At 34.7% G+C, this 26,013-nt stretch overlaps 1 protein-coding gene across 1 annotated transcript in view; it reads left to right on the forward strand.

The window, feature by feature from the left end:
• Nucleotides 1–26,013, forward strand: part of LOC111057890 — a 137,070-nt gene that overhangs the window by 82,407 nt on the left and 28,650 nt on the right. Inside the window, exons 3-5 of the mRNA XM_039441405.1 lie at nucleotides 6,274–6,537; nucleotides 19,659–19,897; nucleotides 21,367–21,458. Of these exons, the coding sequence (XP_039297339.1) occupies nucleotides 6,274–6,537; nucleotides 19,659–19,897; nucleotides 21,367–21,458 (595 nt within the window). The remainder of the gene's footprint in view (nucleotides 1–6,273; nucleotides 6,538–19,658; nucleotides 19,898–21,366; nucleotides 21,459–26,013) is intronic.

A 26,013-nucleotide genomic window follows, 5' to 3' on the forward strand; every position in this document is an offset into this window, starting at 1 on the left:
AGAATTTTATTTTCAACCAATATATTATGGAGAAGGTAATGCTCAATGCTAAAATGTAATACGGAATCAATTATAATGGCACACATTCGTACAACATTCATACAAAGAAAATAAAAAAGATTAAAGAAAAGAGAATTGTTCGAGTACTCATAGATTAAGGAATCATTTCGTAATAAACAGAAAGAGAGAATATCTTTCATATCGTTTTCAGAAAGAGAAAGCAGTACTGACATGCCAGCCTACCGAAGTTAAGGGTGGGTACATAACAAAAAAAAAAATAGATAGCCTACCTACTGTAGTTCACATTCAGATTATTTAAAAACGTTAGCATACCTAATTACAAATAAACATGTATAGATATAGTTAATGGAGATACAGATCTTAGTTTATATATAATATAATGTGTTAATAGAGCAGGCTCTAGTTTATATAACTTATTCCAGATATAGTTTAAAATTCTAGTTCATCTAATCAGATATCGAACATAATAATTTCTAAGAAGGCAAACATTTACTTTATATTCTCTGAAAGATTAAAAGAATTTTCAGGTAGAGATAATCCTGGAGCCGATTACGACCATTGAGAGTGGAATGATAGCTACTTAAAAGTAAGCAATTAGCGTTTGATTGGCAACTCAGTTGCAATCTATGTCATCGAATTTGGAAATGTCTTTAACTGATTATAAAATTAATACGTCAATTTTTATCAACAATAGTAGAGACTCACCAGTGATTTGGATTTAAACAACATATTAATATTGAAAATAATAGGACAAGACTAAAAATGAAGTATGATTATGAATACAGTATCAATATCAATCGTTTGTACAATAGGCGTGAAAGGACAATATTATAGAAGTTCCAAAGTATGCTATTTTTTTAAACATAACAATACATAAATTGCACTTTTCTAACCCCACAATGATAATGGGTTTTTTTAAGTTTCATAGTATTCACTAAAATTCTTCTAGTATAATATAATAATAAATTAATAAATAATAGAAAATAATTAAATAAAATTTTGCTAAAAGCTCTCCATATTATTATATACATAGTATTTTAACAAAAAATTGCATTATTCTGGATGTGGTTTGTAATGGGCAGTCTGGAAGAAATGCATATGCAAATCAGTTAATGTAATGCAATTTGTTGGAATTTTAATGCCTATTCTGGATGTTATTATGCACGCAACAAGTATGCTATTCGAGAAAAAAAATAAAAATAAAATAAAAAATAAAAAATTGGTTGATATTTGAATAAATGATATAGAATTAAGATTTTTTAATATAAAAATATCAAATAGCAAGTCATTAGGATGTTTTTAGTTATTTCAGGAAATATGTCTTTAGAAACCATGCAACCAAGTCACATTATTGTAGTATTATTGTACTATCTACGATTTAAAAAAAAATAAAAATAAATAAAAAAAATACATTTTGGTGAAGTAGTTGGCATTAGTTTGCAAGCTCTCTCAATCTCCTTCCATTGTTTCTTATTGGAACGAAAATTAGTAATGGACATTCAATAAATGAGTAAAGGAGATGTATCGTTGCTAAAAGACTACTAAGTTAATTATAGTTTTGTTTAACTCTGTAAGTTTACTAATTGAACATCACTATTAAGAATTATAAACCAATTATAATATTGAATATTAATATAATATGATGTAGTAAATGCAGAGAAGGTATGCAATAGTTCCTTACATAATAGGCTATTCTTTATTTGACTATTAATTGAGCGTGCTTATTATTCGATCAAGAAATAGGGGAGGGTGAGAACAAACCTTCAACTTATTTTTTAGTTTCTCAAGTTGATAACATGATAAAGAAATACACAGGAATAAAAATAAAAAGAATAGAGTTAACCGACCACACACAGGTCACAGCAAAATAATGTCCGAAAATACTGAAAAACCTGAGACAAGAAGTAAAAACAAAAAGAGAAATTTCACAGTACCTTGAGTAGAAGGTTTAGCAACTTTTAATCACATTTCACAGTGTGGATTTGCGAGCGGCGGCGAGGGCGGCTGCGGTCGGGGGCCAGTACAATCGTCGCGCCCCCGCGTCAGCCGTCTTCCTCACGTACACCTTGCCCTCTCACACCCATGCATATTTCTCGTCTCCAGCCTTGACGCTGTTTTTCGCCTGCTTCAGAAGGTCCTTGTTTCGCTTGGTTAGGTGTTCGTTTACGTACACTGGAGTCGCTCGGAATGAGGTCATCACGTCAGACGCTTTTATTTTAATCATTCTAGCTGCTTTAAGCCATTCTGCTCTTACTGATCGACCTAAAAACGACACCACTATTGCTGAAGGGAAATTGTTTCTCGAGGGCGCCAGTCGATGCGCAATCAAAATTTCACAGGGTTGATATGTCACTTTGAGAATTTTGGCGATAGCACTGAGTAATTGGTAAATGTCCTCCCCCTCCTTTTCAGGGATTCCTTGTATCTCGATATTACGCAACATTGAATACTGTTCGGATTCCATAGTCACCCACTTCAACTCGCAAATTTCTTTAGTCAGCTTCAAGTTCGCCTTCTCCAACTGGCTGCAACGCGACTTCAGCTCTGAATTGTCGTTCTCAACCCGCGTCAATTTCTTTTCAAGGCCGTCGAATGAGGTTTTTAAAGTCGCTAAGGTTGATTGAAGAAATGCAAAATTAGCATTCGACTCTGTTTTCTTCTCCGCCATCTGACTCTGGATAGTCATTAGCATTTCCATAACTTCCTTGTTGTCGTTAATGTCAGTGTTGGCTTGTGATGGTGTTTTCTCAATGCATTCATCGCACCTCCATGTCGATAACGTTCCGCCGGCGATCATAGCGTTCAGTTTAGCAGCTGTGCGTATCCGGCAACACGCTGGGTGGAATTTATTAGAACACATAACGCATTTTGCAGCTTCTTTGGCGTTATTAATAGGCTGCTGACAGCTTTTGCAAACCATATTGTCCAGTAGTGAATCAAAAATTTAATCAATAAGGAACAAGCGACACGGGAGAGCACAAAGTTGATTGGATGAATTATTAGTACTGATTTTATTAATAGTGAAACAATAGTCCTCGAATCGATATGAAACCACACTACAGTACGTTCAGACACTTTATTTTTTCAGAAATTCAAGTATAATTCGCAATACTTTTACTAAGTTTATCGTTTAGTTTCATAAGTCTATAGGATCATAAGTTTATAGTATTCCACAGTGCAATTTACTTACGTACAGTTTATTTCCGAAGAATATGTTTCACAGTATAGTCTTTACATAGTTTCACCGCAATAATTCACAAAACTTCGCAAAATACACTATTTAAACTAACCAAAAAGTTTGGTTGTATTGAAAGCAATTACATTATGCAGTAGGCAACTTGTATATTACGGAAACGGCAGGCCGGCACGAGCTATCTTATCTCTGACCGTCCAGCTCGAGTGACTGAACTCAACTGAGCTATATATATATATATATATATATATATATATATAGACCTACGGCCTTGCGCAATGTGACACTTTGCTGCACCGACAGAAACGTTTAAGCACTAGCCGTAGGCGATATTGTGCATGTCATTGATATATCGACTATTCCTAAAAATTAAAGCAATAGGAAATGACCTTGTGCAGCGCGAACCTTCGCTTTCTTTGCAAATTTACTCTATACTACACTATCTTACTATCTCACACTAACTTTTACTTCAAACCCACGTTCCAGCTTTTGTATGATGAGAATTATATTATCCTATCAAGTGGCTTTTTCAATAATCATTCGTTTGAATGATAGTTTTAGTTTGAAATAATAGTTTTGTTTGAAAGCCGGGGTTGATGTTTTATCCAAGTAACAAGAGTCTTAAAAATCGAATGGAACTTGATTATATTATCTAGAACTGCTAAACTTTCTTCTGGTGCATACCGCATCATACTCGGAAAAGTCTTTCAATACACAAGTATTACTCAGTGAGTTTGCAAAATAAGTCCATCCTTCAATTCAGAAGCTTCATTTTGAACATCCAATTATTAATAAGCAGAGTTTGAGATATAATGATCTGTTTATTGAATTATGAGATAATTGGAGCGTATCTCTATTAAGGTCGTTTGCTCGTATCACAGAATAAAGATTGAGCAATTAGGGGACTATCACTCGATGCTGTCGGTGGCAGTTGCTGGCTGCTGGCAACTCACTCACTTCTCTCTGCTTCACAATTTATTAAATCTAATCGTCATAGCAATGCATCCACTTCTCACATTCCGCTCGGTTGACTTTGAGATTGTCGTCTGTGACCCTGTGATATTATGCTATGACGTAGACTCTATCGATGACAACAACCATAAAATAAGAGATTCAAAATAGATGGAGAGAAAAAAGAGATAGTAGTTTAGAGGGAGAGAGTGTGAGTGAGTGAAAGAGAGAGAGCAATCGAACCAGTAAGATTGATAAAAACTGAAATAGATCGAGTGAAAAAAGTCAGTGTGTAAAATTTGAATCGAGTCGAATCACCAAGATTGATAAATCTGTGGAGAGGATTAAGTCGGTGTTCAGGAGCTTCAATTCAAATGATTGGAATCTGTAATAAACGAATTCTTTCTCAGATTTGCCAGGAACGAATGTCTCATTCCTATCGATAGCAAATTTCACATTACTGCATCTCTAAAATCAAATTTTCTCGTATTTCAGATTTGAACGTATTCACATCATACATTGCAGATTTCAGGCCACAAAGAGATTCAGCATTTCAATTTTATTTACAATCAACGGGTGCTCGGATGCATCGTTGATTCCATTGACCTTTTTATTCATCAAACAGTTTGCTATTTACTCGTTCATTTTGTAAATTGAACGGGGAGAAAAGGTACTTATTTCACATGCATGTGCAGGAGGAGCTCGCATGTTGGGTTGACCCAGTTAAATTATTATGAATAAAATGAAGCATAAGAAGTAGAAAATGATAAACATCAGTCCTGTTCCCAACCATTGCGGGTAGTCAACAGATTTTTGGTGTGTCCCTTGAAAGTTAATTAAAACTCATTCATTAAGATCTCTCAAAAATCTTCTGATTTCAACATAGGTCACTTCTTCTTCAACATAGCAATATATTTTTGTTGTACGATGGAAGAATGGTTCAACACAAAATGAGAACTACAAAGTAATTAATAATCTCAGTTTCTACATTTTCATTTCATAATTATATGCGGTGTATCCTTGATGAATGTGATGTAAGTCTATTACCCTATACGGATAGATTGTTATGGCAGTGATTTTTTTAACAAAGATAATAAAGGAGGCCGTGACATCAGGCAGCTTGGTGTCTTACAGTCAACAGTAATGGAGTCTTAGCCTAGTTATGGATTACAATTCAGTGTTTTATTTATGTTTACCTAAAACCTTATACATAACAATTATAACATCTCTGTATTCGAATTTTTTCTTCAGATTATTCTCTCAGTGTTTGTTTTCATTTGAATTAGAATTGTATTCCTTGTGTAAGCATTAAGCCCTTATTGTATCAAAGTTTTATTTATTTATTCTGTTTTTATCTCATGCATCCAAAGTTGTAGTAAATTTGAAATAGTATCCTCAACATCATAGAACTCGTGGGTGGAGACAAAGGTTCCTCTTATTCCAGCCACGCCGAAAATATTGTTTAACATTTTATTGTTTTGTATTTCTCTCATTTTTCAGCGATGGAACATTCACTATTTATCAATTTGAGATGAATATCTCGAAAAATGGAACCAAAAGTAAATCATCAATCAAATCCGACTTCCTATGTTGGAATGGTTCATATTGAAAACAAATCGGCACAATCGATTATTTATTGTAATACTCCTACTGGCGAATGTGTAATTTTCACTCATGCCACTGGTTTCATTCCCACCTCTTTGTGACTTAGTAGTTATTTCTTAGTGTTAATAGAAGGCATTATACTTGGCTAACTATTCATATTCATAAACCCTACATATCTGATGATTGCAAACTTTGTAATGTTGAATTTTGTGGAGGAAAAAAATTAAGATTCAAACATCAATTTTTGTTGGTTTATTTAGTTAGGTATTTCCTTACTGATGACCCTTTTATCCTCATTTACCTTATAACCATATTATCACCTAGTTTATTTTGCTAGTTTATAGTTTATGAGCTCAAATGAACCAAATTAGTTTTTCATACTATGAAAGCATTGTCCTAGAAAACAGAGATTGAATCAAACTTATTTTTAAAACTAACTTTCATCTTTCTCACACATTCTTAGTTTAGCAAGAATGAAATTGTAGCGATTATTGTTTGTGCAGATATATAACATGCTCACACCATAGCCGCTCACAGTCGGTGAAAACGCCTCGCGGGGTCAACTCACGCCACCGCCCCAACTATCTATGTTTGCCACAGCAACGCTCGAGGGTGGCCTCCATGCCCAACACAGGGGTCGAGGAGGAGTACTACCGACTGCGACACTTCTCCATCACTGGCAAGGGAGTTGTCAACCGTGGCGACAGTCTCAAGAGTCGCCGCTCCAGAAGCAACACCAGTGTCGCCTCTTCCAACTCCAGTCACAGGTACTTGCACTTTCAAATCATCCCCTTCTAGTGTAGCGAGTTCTTAGTTTAGACTTGTTATTGGCAGTATGGTTTTGAGTGGCCTTATAATTCGAAGATAATTTGACATTAGGTTTCATTGGTGATCCTATCCGAATTTCTGCTAGAATTCTTTTTCTCAATCATGTATCACATAACAACTTCCCCTTTTAAAAAATGAAGTTGAATTCATATGGCGGTTCCAGGCCGGCGGACAAAAATTCTGGAGCGACAGAAAAATAGTTTGTTAAATTCGAATAGGATCCCCTGTGAAACCCACTGTCAAATTATCCTTGCAAAAGAAATATCAAGCTGTTTTCATGATTTATACAAACTCTCTATACAAGTTGCGGATTTCAAAGATCAATACAACAAAGCAAGTTCTCCAACCCGGTGGGTTAATAGTTTCAGCACTAATGTGGAATCATCGTCATTAAAAGTATGATATTTTGAGATTATATTATACTATTGAGGTAAAAACCTCAAACTCTCAAAATGTTCATTAATATAATTTTCTCTTGTACCAGCGAGTGGGGTTGGTTAGCTTTGTAGCCAAATTTTAATATAGAAGCTCTAGTAATGCAATCACTATGGACTCGAATACCGCAAAGCTTGTGAGCCTGATGATGTTGTCAAGCTATTGGTGGCTGGTGGCTGGTGGCTTTTAACATGTCTATCCCTTCACTATCGCCTCCCTTGAAAGCAAAAGCAAGCACCGCTTCCCACATAGCATACAAGACAAGGAGATCCAATGTTTGTTTCATTCTAACTAGATGCTATTTCAAAGTAACCTTGCCTTAAATTATTTATTTATGAATCCAATTTCATTTTTTCAAAAGGGGTCTTGAGATACCTACATGATTTAGAAGAATTTTAGTAGAAAATGAATAGTGAGAACAGCACATCGATGTCTCAAACAAGGAGATCCAACGTTTGTTTATTTTAAGTGGATGCTGTTTCAAAGGAACCTTGCCTTGAATCATTTTCCTAAGAAAAGATTGCTCACTAACAAGGCGTCTAGTCTCTGAAACTGTGGCAGAGCCTTTGTCTACTCATCTACTCATCCCCTATTCTCTTTAATCTTTAAAGTTGAGTACTTTTGAATTAATCCAATTTATGTCAAAGGAGACCGATTGAATACACGAGGCAGTTTTGTTCAAGTGCAAAGTGCTTCTAATGTAGTAAAGGTGATTTCTCCGTAGTTTTTCACTTTGTCATTATATATAAATCTCTTGATAATAGAATTTCACCCTTGTCTACTGGAAAAGAGTCTGATGATTCACTATGAATGGTCAACTATTCCATTTACTTACGATAAAATGCATAATTTCTCCAGTTTATTATTTTTTAAATTCAGTATGGGAGTAATTCAATACTGAATTTGGTAGTGATATTATACTTACTTGTGTAATTAAATGTGATAGTTGACAATTAATTGGTAAGAACTTAATTAATAGACATATCTCCAGTTTCTGTTCATTGTATAGCTGCCCATCTATTTCCTGAAACCCATAATAAGAGTGCCAATATTATAATCATATTATACATATTATATCTGATTTCGATTATCGCATATAAAATTCAACCCTTAAAACACCGCTCATTTTTTTAGATTCTCCATTTCTTTTTCGTCCATATGTAATTTCAGTCCTTGTCGGTAATTGTGGTGTCGAAATAAGTACCTAATATAATACTTTATATAGTTATATATTAACTTTAATAGTTTATATCAACCATCTTATATTGAAAATAGTAACATAATGGCTAGTTATTAACAACGTGAATAACTATTTGAGAATCATATTTTTATTCTAATCATCTGGTATATGGCATGTGAGTAATGACATGTAGGAATATTCCATTCACAAGAAAAGGTTCAAGTTCCACAAAGCCGATGTAATTTCAAACTTTTAATCGTGACTTAACGATCTGATAGGTAATTGCACAGGTAATTGAACTAGTAGTGTATGATAATATAAACATGGTTAGCAAGAGCATACAGTAGAATAAGCCTTTGTGAGTGTAAAAGTTTAGTCCATATGATGGTGCAAATGAAGAGATGAGGTTGGGTTAGATTCCCCAGTTTACTATTCCATTGAAAAATCGAAAATCTTGTTTAAATTCAAGCCAATTCAACCTGGACCTGATGAGCAGTGTTAAACTCCAATTTAATATATTGTCTGAAATTGACTGTGAAATCACTAATCCTTGACCTTTAAATATAACACCCACAAAAATGATACACTAATAACACTGGAGTGAAATACACCCCAACTTATTTCATAACAAAATTCCTAACAATTTTGATAATTCTTGTAAATTTCTATCACAGACCTTTTCTTTGTTATATTTCGATGGCCTGATACTATTTTAGGGCCGGTTTCCGAGCTCGGGATTTAGCTAAGTTCTAGACTTTGAACAGCTGGAGTTTGAAAATTGGCTTTCCGAAACGGGTCGTAGTCGCAGTTTTCATGCTAATCTTTATTTTCTCATGTATATAATATTGGAAACAATTTCTCTTGACAAAATTATTCTCCTAAATAATTCAAAATAGCTGAAACTTTACACTATTTTCTCTTCATTTTATTTTGTGTTGAATTTTCTAGTTATGAGGATAATTTTCTAGGAGTTATGTAGACTGAGATGGTTGCAGTGAGAGGTTAGGAACAGAAGTCTTGTGAATTACCCTAATGACATTGTCCCTGGCACCCAGCTGAGACGTGTGGCCTTAACCGATTCAGGACGCAGGTGGGAAGGTGTGCTGAGCTGACGACAGACAGCATGAGGATACACCTCTGACCCTCTGTGCCAATTTGGTCAAATTCAATCAATGAATCACCTGAGGTGATGATTCACAATAGATTGTGAACTATTCCATTTACTTACAATTTAATGCATAGTTTCTTTCTGAGTGTCCACAACAATGATATCATGGAGGGCTGACTGAAGTTCATGCTGCTGGAGAAGAGGCTTGTCAGTGGCTCCAGAACTTACTTGAGTCTATTAGTATTTAACATATTAGGTATAAAATTATTATTTAACCTTGGCCTATGAATGCATATGCATATATATATAGCACATAACAGGAAACACTTTAAAGTTTTATAATATAAATTAAAACAGGAAACACATGACATTGATAGATTAAAAACACCTTACATCATTTTCGGAAATTTTCGACGACTGTGCCATCTTTGCAACCATGGAGGGAATGGTGTTGATTGACATGATACCCTCTCCCACTTCCTCAATCAACTCAACTCCAACTACTCTGTCTCTTCCACCTTGAATATTTTTGAATCCTTCATCAACTTCCTAGATGTCAATATAATCCTTTCTAACTCCAATGCCTCATCCACCAGTACTTTCACCAAATCCACTCACACTCAACAGTTCCTACAGTTGCCATCCCTACCACATCAAAAGATCCCTCCTACATTCCCTCTCAATCTGAGGCCAAAAAATGTGTTGTGATCCCCACCACCTTGACCAGTACCTCAAAAAACTCCACCAACCCATCCTGAAATGTAACTATTTTGAAAGGTTGTTACAGAAACAAATCTCCTCCAAAGCAAACGCTAATTCAACCACAAAAAATTCCCAAATCCCTCAAACTCCAAAGCTTTGTACCACCTACTTTCCTGGAATCAAAAGCCTCAAAACTTTCCTTAAAGAACTGTTCCATGTCGTCTCCTTCAATCCCTCTACCAAACACCTTTTCCAGCAACCACCCACCCTCATTTATAAGCAGCCTCCCAACCTCAAGAAAATTTTCAGTAAAAACCAATCACTCACCTCTGATGAAATCCCAACTCCACCTGGTACCCTACCCTGCAAACGCCCCCACTGTAAAACCTGTCCTATCACTGATCCCTCTATTTCCTTCACCAGTCCTATCACCAACTACACTCATCAAGTCCATCAATCCAGTAATTGCATCTCCAAAAATTGCATCTACTTCCTCTCCTGCAACTTCTGTCCTGCCATCTACATAGGTGAAACCACCACTGCCCTAAACCCTCTGGATCAACAATCACAGGGCTTCCTTTGAAAATAATACTTCCCTACCCATCCCTACCCATGGCTCTGAGCACAGCAAGAACTTTGACCAATGCTTGGTCCATAGATGTCAAGACGAAAGGATTGGTTTTTATTTGGGTGCTTGTAGCTGCTTCCAGTCCTGGTCTCAACAGACAGCAATAGTACCACAGCTATCAACTCCATTCAAAATTGTCAATAAAAATAAAATAAATTTCACAGCTATCAACTCTCTACCAAATTTTCAATTAGAATAGAAAAAAATTCCATTCCAATTCAATTCTATAATCTTTCCATTTTCTAATTTTAGTCTAATTCTTTTCTGATTTATAATTTTAAATCTCCTCTTAAACTTGGTGTTCCCATCGATTGAATAGCATCACTTAGTAACGAAGAAAATTGCGTCTGCCTCACACGGCACGTGTAAGACGACAGCAGAGCAAAGCATTAAGATTCACTAAACGTTTGAGAGCTTCCAATTAATGTATAATGGCTTTTGTGTTCTATAACGAAGTTAAGAGGAAGACCCACCGGTCGGCTGGCTTAAAACTTTCAACCGTGGAAGCGTTTAATGCGCCTTCAATTAGTTGCCTGCAATTGATTTATGAAGTGCCGCTTTGTGCCCTGTGCTCTCCTGCAACATGCATCCTCTACCCTGCAAATTTAATGCCATTTGTCGATCAAAGCCCTATAGATCAAACCCTATAGAGCAAGTTTGGAAGCAATGAAGAAAATTTCTAATTGATTTGCTCAGAAGTATTGTCGTGAGAAGTTGAAGCCTGTGTCTCAAAATCAATGTCATCAATGTTAATGTGAAATCTAGTCACACAAATTTTGAAGGTCACAGCAATTCAGTAGGAAGCTAGCAACTACTTCATGATATATGTGTTACATGGTGAAAGATCAATCTTCGTTTTCGCTCTGATACACATGAACCTTGTTGGAATGGTCGATGATGACTAGCTGCCAACTGTTGATCATGTGACTCCCGAAACGCGTGTTTTTCAATCAGCTAGCGCTGAACCTTGTCAAGGCAGACAAGAGCATGGCTGTTTGCTGATTTGAACTTCCTACCTCCACCAACGCACAAAAAAACTTTTGCTCAGTACCATTATATATAATAAAAAACTTGCGCTTCGCTCCCTGCACCACCGGTTAGGTGGGTTGGATTCTCAATAAAGCTCATCATCTAATAATCCTTGCAACAGAAATATCAAGTGTTTTCATACTTTCCATCAACTCTGTATAACAATAAATGAAACTTAAATATCGCCTCCCCCTATGATAATATTATTTATTACCTAAAAAAGAGTTATTGGTTCACTCTTGTATAGTTTAATAATTATTAGCTGTCACACAACATGATTATGTGGGGTTTTATCTTTATGATAATGCCATGATTTCCCCAGAAGTCGGGAAAATCGGAAAAATGTCTACGTTTATCCCCTCCGTAGCTCAACCGTAGCTGTAACCGTTCAATATAACATAATTCTGCATAGGATCATTCTTGTTTAAAATGTTACGTAGATTATTTTCGCATTGTTTTGCGCTAAACCACATTGTTATTGAGACATTAATAGAAAATGAAATTTTGCACTTTTAAACCCTACGCTCCAAATGGTGTAACTTTTTACCAAACAATAAAGCGGCTGTATAGAACAGTTTGGCGTTAAAGGAGAACTTTCAATTTGGATGTTGTGGTTTAAGTCTATTTGTACCATCGTACTAAATGTATTTGTTTTGACACGCACTCTCATCGACCCACATCTTCCTCCACACTTCAATCCACACCTCTTTGACAATCGTGTAAACTTAGGTACGCATCTATAACAGCTCCCTAGACTCAAATATGTGATATTTATCAACTTACAGAGTGGCGTTTTCTCTATATAAGCGAGGAAAGCATTGCTTGCCTTGGTCATGAAGAGAGTAGAATAAAAATTATACAATCTCAAAGATTGCTTCAAAGGTCTGATAATATTAATTTCTATATAAATCCAGTATTATTTTGGAAATTGTGATTTGAACTTTTACTTAGTGCTTTGGCTGATAGTGTATCTGTATAGTGTATACTCGTCTACTGTAGCCTATCTCAGTGGATCATGGCTACGGTCAGCGCTATAGTCAAGCATTGCAAGCGAGCTTACTGTTCCTGTATATCTATCTATAGCACTATGACTAAAGTCAATATGACATGCCTGTTAGAGCAATGGAAGTTTTGTTAGTTCAAAATATCAATGAATGAACTAATCGATCAATTATTATCCTCCTGTCAGCTCTGTCACAATAAATAGAAAGTTGTTATAACATTTTGTGCCATTCAGAAGTAAATATAAGTTTTTTAAATCCAAAAACGTACATAAATATGAGAATGATGCTTGATAAATACTATACAAGTACCGGCGGTAAGCTATTTCAAAACGCAGTGGCAACAGTTACGGTAACCATAGCTCCAGTTGGCGTTCCGGTAAAGTTATGACTTTGTATGCCAACAAACTTTGTCACAGCACTCATTACCGGAGCTTACCTTGTCCACAGAGAAGAAGTAATCTTCTACTTTGTGCCTTGTCCAAATACAGCATTGTAATGCCTATATGTATATATACATATACGCAATAAAATGCAGTATTTAGACAAGAAAAGCTTAGTGTGTATTTATGCGGATGTATGGTGTAGCATATCTGAATAGAGCATAATTATTATATTAAAGCAGCTGGAAATTGAATACCAACTGAAACTGAAAGTATCACTTCTGAAGTTGTTTCCTAATCTATCTTTTGGGGTTTCGGGTACAGAACCACCCCACACCCCCCTCCTACAACCAACCAAAAAAAATCGGGAGTTTAGGTAATAAAAAGCTTAGGTCTAATGATTTGTTTAATTGCTCTTTGCATAGCTTTTTCCTTAAACTTACTTTTTTGGTCGATGTCACTTGGACTTACTTTTCATTACACCACCATGAGTACATTTGTACTTCAATTCATAATATACAAGCTCATCCATTTATTTTTTTTCTTTTTCACTACTATATTTTTTCAATTCCTAGAAGGATGTAAACTTCATGATTGAAACATTGAAACGATAGGTTACTTAGAAATCATAACCATGTGACCAAAAACCACCAACACCACAATGCACATGTAAATAACTAAAAAAAATAGCGGTAGCCGCGCATGCGCAAATGTTTACCGGAACGCGAACTGGAGCTACGGTTACCGTAACTGTAGTCACTATAGTGTGTGCGTCTATGGTCTATAGTGAAGTCCACGTTATAATGACAGTGGATAAAGATAGAAGAATAGCGATGCCGATTCTCTGCATTAATTAATAATATTTCTACACTGTCAAAAACATAATTGGCATCGTTGTGGACCTAGAAAAGGATAGTACCACCGGTTATGTCGAATGATAGACAAGGATAGCAAAACCAAAGTTGATCAGATACTGTCATTATAACGTGGATCTCACTATAAGCGTAGTGAGGTCACGTGAGGTAGTCATTTATTGGTCTATTTGCGTATTCTCTCTCGTGAAGATCATTCCATACTATGAAACACGTGTTGTGTTGGTTAGAGGTTGAAGGTTGAAGTTGAGGTTGAAGGTCTTAGTTTTCGTCTTGCAAGTAGCAGCTATTCGGTTAGTTCAACGTAGTTTTTTTCAAATAATGTGGTCATGGAAACTGTGAAAAGTTGAAAGTGAAAACAATGGATACAATAATATGGACAATAATAATAATTGTGATTGTATAGTGTGTTTGTGTCAAAAGAATTTTCTCATAAAAATTTTGAACGAAAAAAAGAATTAATTTCTAAAGGTAGGTCAACCCCCAATTTGAATATCAATCAGCAAAGTAAAAATTTTACTAAACACTTCAAACACAATATTTACAAAAAGTGCTGTTGGATTACAGGCTGTCCAAAAAAGTCAGCTTATTTATTCTGTTGGCCATGTCCCCTATTCAGCCAAGAAAAAATGTTTTGAACAAGAAAGGATTTTCGGATTTAATAAACTTGAACAATTTGATAAAAAGTTATTCTAAAAGCAATTCCAACTTGAGGGCTGTAATAAGTGAAAAAACATTTTCTCAAACACATAGAATATAATTTGCACTGAGTGAAACATGTAGAATACAAAATGAACAGCACAACCAATTAGTTAAGAAAAATCGCGAAATTCTCAAGAGATTCATCAAAATAACAGTTTATTTGGGGGCACTTTAGTTTATGGGCCGCGGAATCTAGCATTGAGACCTACATAGATCGATAGAGGAGGTCAAGACCAGATCAACCATGTATAACAATGTTGTCGATTTCCAAGGATTAGCTTAAAAAACATGGCGGAATGTTCAAAATTTTTATATCAATTTTTATTTTTATTAATTTTTTCATGGCTACAATGTGTTTTAAACTAGTGCAATCTTATGTAAAATTTGATGAGGAATCCAATGAAACTAATTTCAGGTTTGTAACTTCAGTAGTTTTTGAGATATTGCAAAAAATGTGCAGAAAAATGCAAATTTTTTGCTTTAAAAAAGGTTAACTTTTTTTAATGATGACTAATAGGTATTTTAAACTATTGGGTTCAGAAGAATCATAAATTTTAAAGGAAAAATGTTCAGTCACATGATAGCCTAAACTCAAAATTGTTCGAGATATTTGGGAAAATAAAAAAAATTGCACACTCAATACTCTTCAATTCTCATATTTAATTTATTTACTACTTTTAGTGACTACTCAATTGACTGAATCTCATTGGGATTTTTGCAGAGAAAAAATAGATTTGAGGTTAGAAAATGTTATAGATTGTTAAGATATTTGGAAAAAATACAAGAAAATGTAATATTTTAGCTTTAGAGTTCAATATGTTTGCATAATTTATTCAATATGATCACATTCTATTCAGCTTCCAAGACAATTCAGAAGCTTTAAAAGATTGTAAAAATAATTGAATCAAATCAAGCTTTTCCTAACCTAAGCTTTTTCCCAATGTAAGCTTTTCCTAACCCAAGCTTTTCCTAACCTAAGCTTTTCCCAATCTTACCTTTTTTCCTAACCTAAGCTTTTCCTAACCTTAGATTTTTCCTAATCTTAGCTTTTCCTAACCTAAGTTCACCCTAACCTAAGCTATTCTCAAATGTAGCTTCCCCTAACCTAAGTTTTTCCTAACCTAAGCTTTTCCCAATCTTAGCTTTTTCCTAACCTTAGATTTTTCCTAATCTAAGCTATTCCTAACCTAAGTTTTTTTCTAACCTAAACTTTTCCTAGCCTAAGCTTTTTCTAATCTAAGTTTACTAACCCAAGCTCCCCCAACCTAAACTTTTCTCAGACCAAGCTTCCCCGAACCTAAGCTTTTCCTAACCTAGGCTTTTACTTATCTAAGCTTTACCTAGCCTAAGCTTTTCCTGACCTGAGTTTATCCCAGACCCAGCCTTCTCTAACCTAAGCTTTTCCTAACCTAGACTTTTTCCTAACTGAGCTTTTCCTAACCCAAGCTTTCTCCAACCTAAGCTTTCCCCAAACCCAGCATCCCCCAACCTAAGCTTTACCTAACCCAAGCTTTTCCCAACCTCAACTTTTTTCTAACCTAAGCTTTTCCTTATCTACGTTTTCCTAACCCAAGCTTTCCCCAACCTAAGCTTTTCTTAGACCCAGCTTCCCCTAACCTAAGCTTCTCCTAACTGAAGCTTTTACTAATCCAAACTTTTTCCAACCCAAGCTTTCCCCAGACCCAGCTTCCCCTAACCTAAGCTTTTCCTAACCTTAGCTTTCTCCTAACCTATGCTTTTCCTAACCTTAGCTTTTCCTAATCTAAGATTTTCCTAACCTAAGCTTTTTCCTAACCTAAGCTTTTCCTAAGTTGAGCTCTTTCTAATGCAAGTTTTTCTAACCCATCTTTCCCTGACCTAAGCTCTTCTCAGACCCAGCTCCTCCTAACCTAAGCTTTCTCCCAACCTGAGCTTTTCCTAACCTCAGCTTTTCCTAATCTAAGCTTTTCCCAACCTAAGTTTTTTTTCTAATATAAGCTTTTCCTAAACTAAGATTTCCCTAACCTAAGCTTTTCCTGACCCTAGCTTCTCCTAACCTAAGCTTTCCCTAATCTAAGCTTTTCCTAACCTGAGCTTCCCCTAACCTAATATTTTCCTGATCCAAGCTCCTCCTGACCTAAGCTTTCCCCAATCTAAGCTTTTTCTAACCTAAGTTCTCCCTAGGTAGCAAAAAATGGAGTTGCAATATTTTTATTTGCCCAAATATCTCGAACAATTTTCAGTTTAGGCAATCAAGTGATTGGACATTTTTTCTCTATAATTTATCATTCTACTAAATCGAATAGTTTAAAATACCTATTTTTTGCAATATCTCAGAAACTACTGAAGTTACGAACCTGAAATCAGTTTTATTGGATTCATCGTCAAATTTTACATAAGATTGCAATAGTTTTGAACATATTCTAGCCATAAAAAAATAAAAATTAATATAAAAATTTTGAACTTTCCGCCATGTTTTTTCAGCTAATCCTTGGAAATCAACAACAATATTATACATGGTTGATCTCGTCTTGATCTCCTCTATCGATCTATGTAGGTCTCAATGCTAGATTCCGCGGCCCATATACTGAAGTGCAGCCGTTTATTTAGCTCAACATGAACTCAGTTTTAGGGGTCATGATGAGAGTGTTGATTCTTTGAATAAAGGTAATTATAAAGACTAGTAGATGTTGTAGCTGAGTTTGAGTTTGAGATTTACGATTTATTATGAAATCATGTTGAAACATCCACCGAAACAACCACCATACAGTATAACAACCCCTTCACACGCAGACGATTGGTCTTTGTGGGGGAATTCCGTGTACTATATGTATCTCGCTTGCTATTTTTGTAAAGTACCTATGTTGTAAAGAAGGAATAAAGATTTTTTGAATTTGAATTTGAATTTGGATTTGTCTTCAAATGCACTTCTAATTCTATTTCATGGTAAACTTCATGGTACCTCCACTGACAGACTTGCTTGCTCGCCCAGGTACAGGTCTTCTACTACAGGGAAGTCTTTCTTCAATTATGAGCTGTTACCTCATGATACTCGCTATGCTCTCTCACCCAGAGGACTACTCTCCCTGGGTACCAGAGTGAGATTCAAAGAATAGTGACCAAGAGGCTCACTTTGCTCGCCATCTACATAATAAGAGAGAGTAGAGTTGTGTTTGTTCGTGTGTTCGTTTGTTCGTTTGTGTGCATCAAAACTTGTGGATTGCATACCTGAAAAACGGGAATGATTTAGATCTCAAAATTTTGCACATAGATTCTAAAAATATCAATCTCGTGCACCTGGAAGCCCAAATTTCGATTTTCCTTTAGATTTTTCAGAATTAATGCTCAAACTTCATTCATGCTACTGTACATGAAGTTCCATTCACGTCATAGGCTACATTGTCATTGTTGTAGCCCAGAAGTATGTTTTATATGAGGAGGTTTTATAATGATGTTACAAGACATAACAATTATTTTTGAGTGGAGGCATGTAGCGTAACGGTAGAATGCTTGCTTTTGGAGCGATGGTTCCTCAGTTCGAATCCCGATTCTTCCAAATTTTTTTGTTCTTAATTTTTTCCCTCGAAACGTATTATCAATTATTTTTTTGAAGGAATTTGTTTTCATCACAATTGAACTGGGATTTTATCAAATAATTATGTTTCATGTAAAAGTTTGCCACCAGCACAAATGAAATGGACATAGCCTCTTCATGCTGTAGGCCTATCATTGAATTTCATATGAAAAACATGAATAGATCACAATAAAATAAGTAATAATTCATATTCTTCAGTTATAATGTACTATCAGACACAAATTCGCAGTGAAACGGATATTTTAGGTATTTTGTTTGGAATTGGGAAAACAAAAGGCTGTCTGATTCAAATTGAGGAGCATCTAATCGAAACTAAAATATATTGATATTTTGAAAAAAATCAATACGATTCTGTGAGGTTTTCAAGTATTATGTCTTCTTCAGTTATCTATACTATAATAAAGGAAAGAACTGGTTTATACACGTAAGGAATAGGGAATTATTTTTGACGCATCATCACGTCTGAACTACTCAACTGATTAATTTGAAATTTTGCATATAGATTCTTAATTAACCGAGGATGGTTATATGCCTATTTTCAGTTCTTCAAGATTTCATTTCGTCAAGTTTTCAATTTGTCATGCTTCCAGTTGTTGTATAGAAGCAGCTGAACATTTCTTTTAAAAGGGACATAAGATGATAGGTATGATTGGGGATCCTATTCGAATAAAAATAACTGATTTTCTGTTGCATCAAAATTTTGCTCCGCCATTTTGAATTCAACTTCATTTTTTTAAATTGGACAAAGTTAGAAGACAGAAAACTTACGTTGGTCATATTATACAGAATTTCAAGAGAAAATGAATGATGAAAACCGCACCGATTTCTCAAACCGTTGAAAAGTTATTCTTATTCAAAGATACTGATAAATCATCCATATATCCATCATCTTTACTATAATAATGGAAAGAGCTGGCTCATACACGTACGTGAAATTATGTAGGAAATTATGTTTGACGCATCATCACGTCTGAACTACTGGACTGATTGATTTGAAATTTTGAATAAAGATTCTTTATTAACAGAGGATGGTTATAGGGCTATTTTCAAATTTTGAAATTACGTCAAGTTTTCAGTTTGCAAAGTTTTAAAATAGACTCTTGCGAAGCACGGGTTACCTACAAGTGTAGAATAAAAAGGCTTGCTTCTCTCGCACATCAGCTATGCATTTCATGCAATTTTATGCAAACATTATGGCAATTACAAGCATGAACCAAAACCAAATATCCATTACCAAAACTGAGGAAAACATTGAACGTCATCATTAACTTTTATTTTCATTCCATTACAATCTATTACCATTATTCGATCTCATTGATTTTCATTGTACAATGTATACCAATAATTATTCTTGATCCAATACTACAAGTGTGGGTCTAAAAAGATTCAATGTTATTCTTCCTTCCAACTGAATTTTAATTGCTAAGTTATGCATTTCAATTGCAGCACTGAGCACCAGACTACAGGCTGCTTCGTGGTTGCCGGTGGCGGATCGTATCCGGGTTCAGCACGGACGTCAGCCACGGCTTCCCTTGCTTCGTCCCGTGAGTCGTCATGTGCGTCTTGTCCCGGCATCACAGCGCCCTACCGCGTCATGATGCTCGGTTCTGCCGGAGTTGGCAAGACCTCGCTCATATCTCAGTTCATGACTTCCGAGTATCTTCACGCTTATGACACTTCGATTGGTTAGTTCCAAAATAACATTCACCTTACATTTACCACATCAAAAAGTTGTTGCAGCATTTTTATTTTTCAGATGCTTTACTATGGCAAAGTAACTGAAAATAAAATTAACACTTTGCACAGAGATGTTGTGGAATTTCTCCATATCAAGGTGAAATAAAAATATGTTTTATCTTTTTATTTCACCTTAACTGAAAATACTCAAAAAACTCAAAGTAACTAAAATTAACAACACTTAATGCGGATGAAAATTAGACCTTATTCACTTTCATTTCAACCGACTTTGAAATTTTAATTAATTTTTCTGCAAACCCAATTTACAACATTTTATCAATCATGTCAAACTCAGAACTTGATGCTTTATGACAATTGCAAAATGAATACTATTCCTGTGTTGCATATCCATCCTTTTTCATTATTAATATAAAACTTTATTTTTAAAACACTTATGAAGTGAAAAATACACTTACTATTAGCAGTGGCGACTCATGAGTCTAATGATGACCTACACCAGGTCGAAACGATCGTCTTTACTAATAGAAAAAATAAATAGTTTAAAAGAAATTTTTAAAATTTGGTTGAATAATTACACTTTAGATGTAGCATAATGGAATTCATGACTAATGTATTGTACAACATGTGTAAGCCATTTCGTTCTACTTTTTTGTTCAGGTAGACTATAAATTTAAGTTCTTAAGTTTCAAATTCAGGTTGACTATAAACTATAACACTTTTGAGTTTTTTGAGAGTTGAGCTGACCGAACGAAGTGAGGTCTATGTTTTAACTCGAGTTCTCTTTTGTCTGTATGTATGTAACGCATTAACGACCAAACGCATTGATAGAATTGTATAAGATTTGGCAAGAATATTCCTTTTTCAACTGTGCGTCGATGAATACACAAGGTTTTTGAAATTTTCATTTCAAGGATAATATGAAAGGAAAAGGAATTTCCTCCATACTCTGATATTACTATATAAATATCGTCTACACTTAATAGATAAGATTAATCTGATATAGAACTATTCATAATCAATCAGCTGACAAGTGGATGATTCATTGCATGCATTACACAGATGTCTGGAGAGGCCGCAAACAGGTGAGACCAGATACTTGTGGATGAGAAAACTGCGTGAAGTGTATTTTAGGCGAAGCAAGATGGGTAGGGGTGAGGACTTTTAAAGGAAGACTTCTTTTGATAAGAGTTATCTATGGGGGTGAAATTGGTTTGTTCCATATGTGTTTTCCTGAAGGAGTTTTTTGACACTCATTGGAAACTATTCAAATTCCCTTATTTGTATTCCAATATATGTAAAATCTATATGATTCCAAATCTTTTCTATCGAGACAATTTCTTTCAAATATATTTGTTTCTGGGTGGGACCTAGTCTATGTCAGGGAAAAAAATATATATATACATTTGGTTTTTCAACCGAGAGAAATTCGAATTCTATTATTCTTGTTTTATCCTAGATGACGAGTTTGGAGAGAAGTCAGTGTCTGTTCTTTTGGATGGCGAAGAAAGCGAACTCACATTCATTGATCATCCATCTTCTGAAATGTCGGTAAGTGACATTAATCTCTATTTCTACAGTTACCTTGAAAAGTGACCATTCCTGCACTGATTACAGAATGCAAAGAATCACTTTTCTGCACTAGTGCGCAAAGTTATTACTTTGTGTACTCCAGATTTGCAACATGGCAACACAAAATAGTTTGTGGGTTATATGGAGGATTAGTGAGCGAAAACCAAAATTAAGTTGGTAACAGTGACTGTGGTTGGATAAGAATAATTTCAATGGCTACATTTATGATAAAATCCCAATCTATAAATCCAAAACAAGAATAATGTTCATCTGAATCATAATTAAATAATTACTTCTCATTATTTAATAATAAATAATGTTTCTTTCCTATTGATAATTATTATTTCAACTGCAAGCAATGAGAAATGTAGCAAATACCGGTACACATTATAAAGTTCGAATTTCGAGGTTAAATAATTACCGTTCATTATCCATGTTCATAAAAATATTAAAAATCATTAGAACACTACAATAAATATACTCTGTTGTCTATGTTATTTTTATAAATATTTTTCAGTTTACTTCGAACATTTTATCGTTAATTTGAGCTATAAGTCTAAATTTCTGAATCCTGTTTTTAGTACTTTTTAGCTGGATGTAACGAAATTAGGTACAATTTTTTCCGTTAGGTCGCGCGCTTGTCGGTTCAGCCACAAACCACTCTCGGTCTCAGACAGCACCGTATCGCGCATGCGTTAGTAACGGCATAGCCTCCTCTAATACGCTTTAGCGTGCTTTAGCCTTGACTGAGTAAGACGAAGCTGCGACGTTGCCAATTCTCTCTGGCCGCGGCCTTGTATTGTAGAGGAGGCTATCATGGTAACGGTTTTTTCCCGTTCCTGTCAGATCAGTCAGATCTTTGAATGTAACATTCTTTGTGATGATGGTTACCGAGCACCCTAACTGGAGCCGTCATTCCATTTTGATGATGATATTATTATCCAATGATGATTCATCAATAAATTCGATATAATAATCGAATTATTATATATATTATATATATTATTAAATAATATATTTATTATCATCATTTCATTTAATAAAAGTAAGAGTACTTTTCAATCATATAATTAATAGAATATAACGGTTGTTATTCAACTAATGTTGAAAAACACTATAACTAAGTCAGCATATTGTCATTTCAAAGCAAAAACTTAACCCCCTATCCTCCCCTTTCATATTTAAAACATTAATAAACATAAATCTTTGTAGAAACCCGTAATCCCTTCCAGCATATTGCAATTTCAAAGCAAAATCCTAACCCACTAACCTATCTTTTCACCTTTGAAATATCAAAAACCATAATTCTACCTGTACCCTAGCCCTTTCACATTCAATACTTTGGATTTCAAAGCAAAATCCTAACCTCCTAACCTATATTTTCACCTTTGAAATATCAAAAACCATAATTCTACCTGTACCCCAGCCCTTTCTAGCATATTGCAATTTTAAAGCAAAAACCTAACCTATCCTTATGAAACATTATTAAATATAATCTAAATAAAACCTAACCCTTAACCCTATTTTGTCAATTAGTTGAATTTCTACATTGTTGATAAACGATGTGGCAACCTTGCAATGCGTGAAAGAGATATAGTGAGGTCCACGTTATAATGACAGTATTTGATCAACTTTGGTGTTGCTATCCTTGTATATCATTTGACAAATCACGTAGTACTATCCTTTTCTTCCTCCGCAACGATGCCAAATCTGTTTTTGACAATGTAGAAAGATAATTAATCAAGGCAGAGAATCGGCAATGCTGTTCTCCCATCTTAATCCACTGTCATCATAACGTGGATCTCACTCTATAGCGCCATCTGCTTTGTTGAATGATACACAAGGATAGCAACACCATTGCAAATCACACACTGCCATTATAACGTGGACCTCACTATAGATACTCAAAGAATACTTTTGAATAACTATTTGATAACTGTGACCGTTGCTGGCCATTACTCTGTATCTGAGACAAAGAGAAGCTGCTGTTATATTTATTGAAATCACTTACAGAATTGAGAAAGATGTCATTTTGTTACAAAACACTTCAAGTTTATGTGTGGGTGAAATTTTGGTTTGATGTGACAGTCGTTGGTAATGCGACATACATCCTACCGATAATCGATTTCTTGCAACACTCGTATCAGCATATCAGGCGTAACTTGTGCAACCGCAGCGATCCGAATGTGATCCGATTTCGGAGGTCATTAAGAGTTTCTGGTAGAGGCGAAACATAACCTTATACTCAATTAAACCCCACAGGAAGAAATCCATCGGTGTTAAATCCGGTGAGCGAGGTGGCCATGCAATTGGCCCTGTTTGGAAAATCCAGCGAAGTTGAAAGCGAACCCTAGTGGAAGAGATCCATAGAAATCAATAGAAAAACTCTATTGATATCAATATATGCTCATGGATATCAATACGTGCTCATGGATATCAATAGAAATCCATGGATACCAATAGAAATCACGGTAAATACAGTCAATGAACTTATATTGATATCACTACAAGTTTAGTGATATCAATAGAAGTTCTTGGATACCAATAGAAATCACGGTAAATTCAGTCAATGAACTTATATTGATATCACTGCAAGTCTAGTGATATCAATAGAAGCTCATGGATATCAATAGAAATCCATTGATACCAATAGAAATCACAGTAGATACAGTCAATGAACTTATATTGATATCACTACAAGTTTAGTGATATCAAAAGGAGTCCATGGATTGCGTTAATTTTAAATGCAGTTAAAAACTTTGAATATTTTTGGCAGATTTTCAATTTTCCCGGAACAAGGTATTTTTGATGACTGATTCGGGTGTAGAAGTTAATTTGCAGCACTTTTTGTCTCCTGCGAAAATCGTCTACAATGCACCGTTAACGATTTATAGACCTTTTGCGGTAATTTTAAATGCAGTCAAATATTTTTGGCAGATTTTCAATTTTCCCGGAACAATGTATTTTTGATGACTGATTCGGGTGTAGAAGTTAATTTCCAGCACTTTTTGTCTCTTGCAAAATCGTCTACAGGGCACCGTTAACAATATATAGAGCTTTTGCGGTAATTTTAAATTCAGTTAAAAACTGAATATTTTTGGCAGATTTTCAATTTTCCCCGAGCAATGTATTTTTGATGACTGATTCGGGTGTAGAAGTGAATTTCCAGCACTTTTTGTCCTATGTGAAAATCCTGTCAGACGTGCCGTTAACGTGATACTGACGTTTAAAATTTAAAAAAGATTTGGTTCATCATTAAAAACTCTGAAAAAAATATATCAAACTAATTCTAATTTTTTCCCGGGGAAAACTGATTTTATTGCATTAAAAAATGTAGAAATCAGGATTGTGTTCTACTGGTACTTATTTAAACTATGTAATTTGAATAACGCATTTCCAAACAAAGATGTAGATGACATTTGAGAATATGTAATTATTATTATTTATTGATGTATTGATAATATTATATCAACATTTTGGGTCTATCGATAGAATTATCATGATGACACGATGCACAAACACAATAAATTTTGCAAAGGACCAACGGTTTTTCAAATGAGTTTCATAGTCTGTAATTTTTGTGATTTTATCCAGGAAATATAGGTAAGTTAAGTGATTTTGTTTTTATTGATGTACTGTAAAATGAAAGAATAAATTTACTATAGGTCTGAATACTTATATATTAAATGATAATCTTTTCAAAAGACTATTATAGGCTACACATAACATAACCTTATAACACAACACTGAATACCGTATTATTTAAGGCATAACTTAATAATAATAAGAGAAAAGCCTCTTGAATTTATCATTGCTGGGAATAATATGATTATTATTCTAGGCAGGCACATTCCAGGGTTATATGCTGGTACATAATATAAATTTAAATGTGTAACAAAACGTTTTATTTAGCCTAGCCTAAGTAATTGAAGTCACTACAAACTAATCTACACTCATGTTATTATAATGAACTTAATATCAATAATATATGACTGTGGATTGATAGATTAAAATTTATTCAGTTGTTTTCTGGACCGGCAGGCTTTATTTAAACTTTTTCCAGCAAGCAATTGATTCATTTATTTATATTAAGAGCTTTATATCATATTCCAATTTAGAAAAACTATTGGTGTAGTCCTCTCATTTTAGCAATATATATTTTATATAATAAGAAAGAGTGAGACTGTGTGTTTGCAACATTGTGTGTTTTTTCAGTCAAAAAATATTATTTGAAATATGTTTAATTATAGGTAAACTTTTGTTTCATCTCTGATAGGAGCTGTGGTGATGAAATTTTCCAACACAAAAGAAAAAGACAAAGGAGCAGTATGGTAATCAAATACTGGCTGAAGTCTCCAAGAAATTGGTTTACCAGCAAAGAGAAATCTAAGTAAGTCTCAATTTTGATTAATTTAAAACAGAATATAAAGTCAAACAATTTTTTTCTGTGGGTGATGTCCACATGAGCTCTAGGCTTGTGCTAATCATTATAAGTTAGTAATCATACCGGGTGAGTCATATGTAAGGGAACCTT

Source organism: Nilaparvata lugens, chromosome X (assembly GCF_014356525.2).
Source record: "Nilaparvata lugens isolate BPH chromosome X, ASM1435652v1, whole genome shotgun sequence".
NCBI classification, from domain to species: domain Eukaryota; kingdom Metazoa; phylum Arthropoda; class Insecta; order Hemiptera; family Delphacidae; genus Nilaparvata; species Nilaparvata lugens.